At 62.4% G+C, this 8,369-nt stretch overlaps 1 protein-coding gene across 1 annotated transcript; it reads left to right on the top strand.

Annotated features, from left to right (window-relative positions):
- Positions 1-301: 301 nt before the first annotated feature.
- LOC308051342 (homeobox protein otx5-like) lies at positions 302-3,925 on the top strand (the record flags this gene model as incomplete). Its single annotated transcript, XM_080361719.1, has 3 exons — positions 302-398; positions 1,329-1,480; positions 3,308-3,925. 3 exons carry the CDS (start codon positions 302-304, stop codon positions 3,923-3,925), a joined length of 867 nt encoding a protein of 288 aa, XP_080217845.1.
- Positions 3,926-8,369: the final 4,444 nt, after the last annotated feature.

The raw sequence follows: 8,369 nt of genomic DNA, 5'->3' as shown, positions 1-8,369 counted from the left end.
TGCTATGCCATGCCATGCTGCATCATGATTCACTGCGCTGCGCCGTGCCGTGCCTTGCCATGTTATGCCGTGTTGTTCTGTGCCATGCCGTGCCGTGCTGTTCCGTGCCATGCCGTGTTGTGCCGTGTCGTTCCGTGCCATGCCGTGCCATGCTATGCCATGCCATGCTGCATCATGGTGCACTGCGCTGTGCCGTGCCTTGCCATGTTATGCCGTGTTATGCCGTGCCATGCCATGCCGTGCCGCGGCGTGCCGTGCCACGCTGACCCGGTGTCCCCAGCCCCGGCGGGTCCCCCCGAGCATGATGTCCTACATCAAACAGCCGCACTTCACCGTCAACGGGCTGAGCTTGGCCGGGCCCGGCATGGACCTGCTGCACCCCGCCGTGGGCTACCCCGGTGAGCGCCGCACCGCACTGCGCGGCACGGGGGGTTTTGCACAAGGGTGGCATGCACAGGGGGTTTGCACAGGGGGTTTGCATGGGGGGGTTTGCACAGGGCATTTTGCACTAGGGGTTTGCACAGAGATTTTGCACAAGGGTGGGATGCACAGGGGGTTTTGCACAGGGATTTTGCACAAGAGTAGGATGCACCGGGGGTTTGCACAGGGGGTTTTGCATGGGGATTTTGCACAAGGGTGGGATGCACAGGGGGTTTGCATGGGGGTGTTTGCACAGGGCATTTTGCACTAGGGATTTGCACAGACATTTTGCACAAGAGTGGGATGCACAGGGGGTTTTGCACAGGGGTTTTTGCATGGGGATTTTGCACAAGGTTGGGATGCACAGGGGTTTGCACAAGGTGGGAATTCACAAGGGCTTTACACATGGGGTTTGCACAAGGGTGGGATGCGCAGGGGATTTTGCACAGGGGTTTTTGCACAAGAGTAGGATGCACCGGGGTTTTGCACAGGGGGTTTGCACAGAGGGTTTGCATGGGAGGGTTGCACAGGGCCTTTTGCACTAGGGGTTTGCACAGAGATTTTGCACAAGGGTGGGATACACAGGGGTTTGCACAGGGTGGGGATTCACAAAGGGTTTGCACAGGGGGTTTGCACAAGGGGTTTGCACAGAGATTTTGCACAAGGGTGGGATGCACAGGGGTTTGCACAGGATGGGGATTCACAAGGGGTTTACACAGGGGTTTTGCACAAGGGTGGGATGCACAAGGGGTGTGCACGTGGATTTTGCACGGGGGAGGGTTGCAAAGCGATTTTGCTCACAGAAAGGGTAAATGGCGGGGGGGTGTTTGCACCAGCACATTGCACGGTTTGCACGGGGGGGTCTCGGGGGCCACCCTGACCCCCCCCCCCCGCCCCCTTGTGCGCAGCCACCCCGCGGAAGCAGCGCCGGGAGCGCACGACGTTCACCAGGGCGCAGCTGGACATCCTGGAGGCCTTGTTCGCCAAGACCCGCTACCCCGACATCTTCATGCGCGAGGAGGTGGCGCTGAAGATCAACCTGCCCGAGTCCCGCGTGCAGGTGTGCGAGGGGCGTGCGAGGGGCGTGCGAGGGGGTGCAAGGGGGTGCGAGGGGGTACAAGGGGGTGCGAGGCCCTGTGTGCGAATGGCGGGGCGCCCATGTGCACGGGGATGGGTGTGCAAAGCCCCACGTGCACTAGGAGGGTCGTGCAAGGCCCTGCGTGCATGGGGATGGTCGTGCAAAGCCCCACGTGCACGGGGGTGGGTGTGCAAAGCCATGTGTGCATGGGGATGGGTGCAGATTGTTGCACACACCCTCATGCACACTCAGGGGGTGCAGATTGTTGCACACACACACACACACACAGGTGGTGCAGATTGTTGCACACACACACACACAGGTGGTGCAGATTGGTGCTCACACCCCCATGCACACCCAGGGGGTGCAGATTGTTGCACACCTCCGTGCACACTCAGGGGGGGCAGATTGTTGCACACACCCCCGTGCACACTCAGGGGGGGCAGATTGTTGCACACACACACACACACAGGTGGTACAGATTGTTGCTCACACCCCCGTGCACACTCAGGGGGGGCAGATTGGTGCTCACACTCCCATGCACACCCAGGGGGGGCAAATTGTTGCACACCCCCATGCACACTCAGGGGGGGCAGATTGTTGCACACACCCCTGTGCACACTCAGGGGGGGCAGATTGTTGCACACCCCCATGCACACTCAGGGGGTGCAGATTGTTGCACACACCCCCGTGCACACTCAGGGGGTGCAGATTGTTGCACACCCCCATGCACACTCAGGGGGTGCAGATTGTTGCACACCCCCATGCACACTCAGGGATGCAGATTGTTGTCCCCCAGGGGATGCAGATTGTTGCACACACACAGGGTGCAGATTGTTGCACATCCAGGGGTTGCAGACTGTTACACACTCAAGGTGTGCAGACTGTTGCACACCCACACCCAGGGGGTGCAGATTGTTGCACACACACACACAGGGGCTGCAGACTGTTGCACACCCAGGAGTTGCAGACTGTTACACACTCAAGGTGTGCAGATTGTTGCACCCATACCCAGGGGTGCAGATTGTTGCACACCCAGGGGTTGCAGATTGTTTCACACACACAGGGTGCAGATTGTTGCACACCCAGGGGTTGCAGATTGTTTTACACACACAGAGTGCAGATTGTTTCACATCCAGGGGGTGCAGATTGTTTCACACACACAGAGTGCAGATTGTTGCACACCCAGGGGTTGCAGACTGTTACACACTCAAGGTGTGCAGACTGTTGCACACCCACACCCAGGGGGTGCAGATTGTTGCACACACACACCCAGGGACTGCAGACTGTTGCACACCCAGGGGTTGCAGACTGTTACACACTCAAGGTGTGCAGATTGTTGCACCCATACCCAGGGGTGCAGATTGTTGCACACCCAGGGGTTGCAGATTGTTTCACACACACAGGATGCAGATTGTTGCACACCCAGGGGTTGCAGATTGTTTCACACACACAGGGTGCAGATTGTTGCACACCCAGGGGTTGCAGATTGTTTCACACACACAGGGTGCAGATTGTTGCACACCCAGGGGTTGCAGATTGTTTCACACACACAGGGGGTGCAGATTGTTGCACACCCAGGGGGTGCAGATTGTTTCACACACACAGGGGGTGCAGATTGTTGCACACCCAGGGGTTGCAGATTGTTTCACACACACAGGGGGTGCAGATTGTTACACACCCAGGGGGTGCAGATTGTTTCACCCACACCCGGGGTGCAGCTCGTTGCACACACGGGGGTGCAGCTCATTGCCCCCCCAGGGGTGCAGCCCGTTGCCCCCCCCCGTGCCTCAGTTTCCCCTCCCGCAGGTCTGGTTCAAGAACCGCCGCGCCAAGTGCCGGCAGCAGCAGCAGCAGAGCAGCGGCCAGGCCAAGTCGCGCCCCCCCAAGAAGAAAAGCTCCCCGGCCCGCGACGCCGCCCCCGACGTGGGGGCTCCGGGGCCCTACACGCCGCCCCCCAGCGCCCCCGCCGGCACCCCCAGCTCCGCCGGCGCCACCGTGTCCATCTGGAGCCCGGCGTCCATCTCCCCGGTCCCCGACCCCTTGGCCGCCTCGGCCACGCCGGGGTTGCCGCGCTCGGCGCCTTTTCCCGCCGCCTACAGCCAAAGCGCCGGTTACGGCCAAGGTTACGCCGGCTCCGCCGCCTATTTCGGGGGCCTGGACTGCAGCTCGTACCTGTCGCCCATGCACCCGCAGCTGGCGGCGCCCGGCGCGGCGCTCAGCCCCCTGGCAGCCCCCGCTATGGGCGCGCATCTGGCTCCATCGCCCGCCGGCTTGGCCGGGCAGGGCTACGGCGGCGCCGGGCTCGGGTTCGGCCCCGTCGACTGCCTGGAGTACAAGGAGCCCGCGGGCTCCTGGAAGCTCAACTTCAACACCGACTGCCTGGACTACAAGGACCAGAGCTCCTGGAAGTTCCAGGTGTTGTGAAGCGGGGGCGGCCGCCGCGTCCCCCCCATGGAGCATGGAGCACGGGGCGCTCCGCGTGGTGCAGGAGCCGCCGCGGCGCAGCCTGGACGGGGATGCGGGGTGGAGGATCGCTGCGGCGCGGGGCGGCCCGGGATGGGGTGTCCATGCACCGTGGAGCGTCCCTGCACCGTGGAGCATCCATGCAACACGGAGCATCCCGGGACGGGGTGTCCATGCACCATGGAGCATCCCTGCAACATGGAGCATCCCGGGATGGAGCATCCCTGCAACAGGGAGCATCCGTGCACCACAGAGCATCCCTGCACCATGGAGCATCCCTGCACCATGGAGCATCCCGGCACCATGGAGCATCCTGGGATGGAGCATCCCTGCAACACTGAGCATCCCTGCACCGCGGAGCATCCCAGGATGGAGCATCCCTGCACCATTGAGAATCCCTGCACCATGGAGAATCCCGGGATGGAGTGTCCATGCACCATGGAGCATCCGTGCACCACGGAGCATCCCGGGATGGAGCGTCCCTGCACCATTGAGAATCCCTGCACCATGGAGAATCCCGGGATGGAGTGTCCATGCACCACGGAGCATCCCTGCACCACGGAGCATCCCTGCACCATGGAGCATCCCTGCAACATGGAGCATCCCGGGATGGAGCATCTGTGCAACACGGAGCATCCCTGCAACATGGAGCATCCCGGGATTAAGTGTCCCTCCAACGTGGAGCATCCCAGGATGGAGCATCCATGCACCATGGAGCATCCCTGTAACATTGAGCATCCCAGGATGAAGTGTCCCTGCACCATGGAGCATCCCTGCAACACGGAGCATCCCGGGATGGAGCATCCCTGCATCATGGAGCATCCCGGGATGAAGTGTCCCTGCAACATGGAGCATCCCAGGATGGAGCATCCGTACACCATGGAGCATCTGTGCAACACGGAGCATCCCAGGATGGAGCATCCCTTCAACACAAAGCATTCCTTCAACACGGAGCATCCCTTCAACATGGAGCATCGATGCAACATGGAGCATCCCGGGATGGAGCATCCCTGTACCATGGAGCATCCGTGCAACACGGAGCATCCCGGGATGGAGCATCCATGCACCATGGAGCATCCGTGCAACACGGAGCATCCCGGAATGGAGCATCCCTGCATCATGGAGCATCCCTGCATCATGGAGCATCCCGGGATGAAGTGTCCCTGCAACATGGAGCATCCCGGGATGGAGCATCCATACACCATGGAGCATCCCTGCAACATGGAGCATTCCAGGATGGAGCATCCCTTCAACACGGAGCATCCCTTCAACATGGAGCATCCATGCAACATGGAGCATCCTGGGATGGAGCGTCTCTGCACCATGGAGCATCCGTGCAACACGGAGCATCCCGGGATGAAGTGTCCCTGCAACATGGAGCATCCCTGCACCATGGAGCATCCCGGGATGGAGCATCCATGCACCATGGAGCATCCGTGCAACATGGAGCATCCGTTCACCATGAACTGTTCCCACAGCACGGGGCGTCCTTGTGCACTGAACATCCTTGTGCACGGAGCATCCTTGTGCACGGAGCATCCTTGTGCAGAGAGCATCCGTAAACCATGGAGAATCCATGCAACACGGAGCATCCCTGCACAAGCAATCCCTGCACCATGAAGTGTTCTCACAGCACGGAACATCCTCGTGCACAGAGCATCCTTGTGCACAGAACATCCTCGTGCATGGAGCATCCTTGTGCGCGGAGCATTCTTGTGCACAGAACATCCTCGTGCATGGAGCATCCTTGTGTGCGGAGCATCCTCGTGCACGGAACATCCTCGTGCACAGAGCATCCTTGTACACGGGACATCCTTGTGCACAGAGCATCCTCGTGCACGGAACATCCTCGTGCACAGAGCATCCTTGTGCACAGAGCATCCTCGTGCACGGAACATCCTCGTGCACAGAGCATCCTTGTACACGGGACATCCTTGTGCACAGAGCATCCTCGTGCACGGAACATCCTTGTGCACAGAGCATCCTTGTGCACAGAGCATCCTCGTGCACGGAACTTCCTCGTGCACGGAACATCCTTGTGCACAGAACATCCTCGTGCATGGGACATCCTCGTGCACGGGCCATCCTTGTGCACAGAGCATCCTCGTGCACAGAACATCCTCATGCACAGAGCATCCTTGTGCACAGAACATCCTCGTGCACAGAACATCCTCGTGTACGGAACATCCTCGTGCACAGAGTATCCTCGTGCATGGAACATCCTCGTGCACAGAACATCCTCGTGCACGGAACATCCTCGTGCACGGGACATCCTCGTGCACAGAACATCCTCGTGCACAGAGCCCCCCCGGGACACACAGGGGGCCGGGACCCCCTTCCCGCCATCCCCCCGCTGCCCCCCCCCCGTCCCCCCATAGCTCTGTCGTGCCCCCCCCAACCCCGTGGAAAAGGAAAAGGCTTTAAAACAAATGAAACTGTAATAATTAAAACCAAAAGCAGACAATGAGGTGGGTGGGGGGGGCGCCCCCGCCTCTCTCATTAAGCACAGCAGCTAATGAGGGGTTGCTAATTGCATTGAGCTGGGCCGGGGGGGGCATGGAGTGACCACAGTGTCACCCAATCCTGGAGTGAGAGACCCTGGAGGGGACCCAGGCGTCCGGGCCCCCTGTCGGTGGCAGGGGGGGGGACGAGACCCTGCGGGGGGGGCCCAGCCCCCGTTTGACCCCCCCGGGTTATTTTTGCTGATCTCATTTAGCAAATGGGGGCGAATTAGAGGGATTAGGGACCCGGTGACAAATTGGTCGGTGATCAGCGGTGACAGCTGCTGCTGCCGGTGGCCCCTGAGCCCCCCCAGCCCCCATGTGTCCCCAGAGCCCCCCCCAGAACCCCCCATGTGTGCCCAAAGCCCCCCCACAGCCCCCCATGTGTGCCCAGAGCCCCCTGAACCCCCCATGTGTGCCCAGAGCCACCCCAGAGCCCCCCATGTGTGCCTAGAGCCCCCCGAACTCCTCCATGTGTCCCCAGAGCCCCCCCAGAGCCCCCCCCAAAACCCCCCCAGAGCCCCCCCCAGAGCCCCCCATGTGTCCCCTGCCCCCTCCAGAGACCCCCCCATGTGTCCCCAGAGCCCCCCCAGAGCCCCCCCATGTGTCCCCAGAGCCTCCCCCAGAGCCCCCCCATGTGTGCCCAGAGCCCCCCGAACCCCCCATGTGTCCCCAGAGCCCCCCCCAGAGCCCCCCCTAGAGACCCCATGTGTCCCCAGAGCCCCCCTCCAGGAGAGCCCGTGTGTCCCCACAGCCCCCCATGTGTCCCCAGAGCCCCCCCAGAGCCCCCCCTAAAACCCCCCCCAGAGCCCCCCATGTGTCCCCAGAGCCCCCCCCAGAGCCCCCCCTAGAGACCCCATGTGTCCCCAGAGCCCCCCTCCAGGAGAGCCCGTGTGTCCCCACAGCCCCCCATGTGTCCCCAGAGCCCCCCCAGAGCCCCCCCTAAAACCCCCCCCAGAGCCCCCCATGTGTCCCCAGAGCCCTCCCCAGAGCCCCCCCTAGAGACCCCATGTGTCCCCAGAGCCCCCCCCCAGGAGAGCCCGTGTGTCCCCACAGCCCCCCATGTGTCCCCAGAGACCCTCATGTGTCCCCAGAGCCCCCCCAGAGCCCCTCCTAAAACCCCCCCCAGAGCCCCCCATGTGTCCCAAGTGCCCCCCCCCCCAGAGCCCCCCATATGTCCCCAGAGCCCCCCGTGTGTCCCCAGAGCCCCCCCCCAGAGACCCCCCCATGTGTCCCCAGAGCCCGTGTGTCACTGGCGGGGGGGGGGGTGTCGGTGCACATGGGGGGGTCACTGGGGGGGGGTTGTCGGTGCACATAGGGGGGGTCACTGGGGAGAGGGGGTTGTCGGTGCACATGAGGGTCCCTGGTGGAGGTGTCAGTGCACATGGGGGTCCCTGGCGGGGGGGTTGTTCACATGGGGGTCACTGGGGGGGGTGTTGGTGCACATGGGGGTCCCTGGGTGGGGGGTTGTTCACATGGGGGTCACTGGGGGGGGTGTTGGTGCACATGGGGGTCCCTGGGTGGGGGGTTGTTCACATGGGGGTCACTTGGGGGGAGGTCTGTGCACACGGGGATCCCTGGGGGGGGGGTTGTTCACATGGGGGTCACTGGGGGGGGTGTTGGTGCACATGGGGGTCCCTGGGGGGGGTGTTGGTGCACATGGGGGTCCCTGGGTGGGGGGTTGTTCACATGGGGGTCACTGGGGGGGGTGTTGGTGCACATGGGGATCCCTGGGGGGGGGTTGTTCACATGGGGGTCACTTGGGGGGAGGTCTGTGCACACGGGGGTCCCTGGGTGGGGGGTTGTTCACATGGGGTTCACTGCGGGGGAGGGGGGAGGGTCTGTGCACATGGGGATCCCTGGGGGGGGATCTGCGCATATGGGGGGGTTCTGTGCACACGGGG

Source organism: Nesoenas mayeri (genome assembly GCF_963082525.1).
Source record: "Nesoenas mayeri genome assembly, chromosome: 37".
In the NCBI taxonomy this organism is placed as follows: Eukaryota; Metazoa; Chordata; class Aves; order Columbiformes; family Columbidae; genus Nesoenas; species Nesoenas mayeri.
Note: the sequence above shows the minus strand (reverse complement) of the source record. Positions and strands in the feature narration are given on the sequence as shown.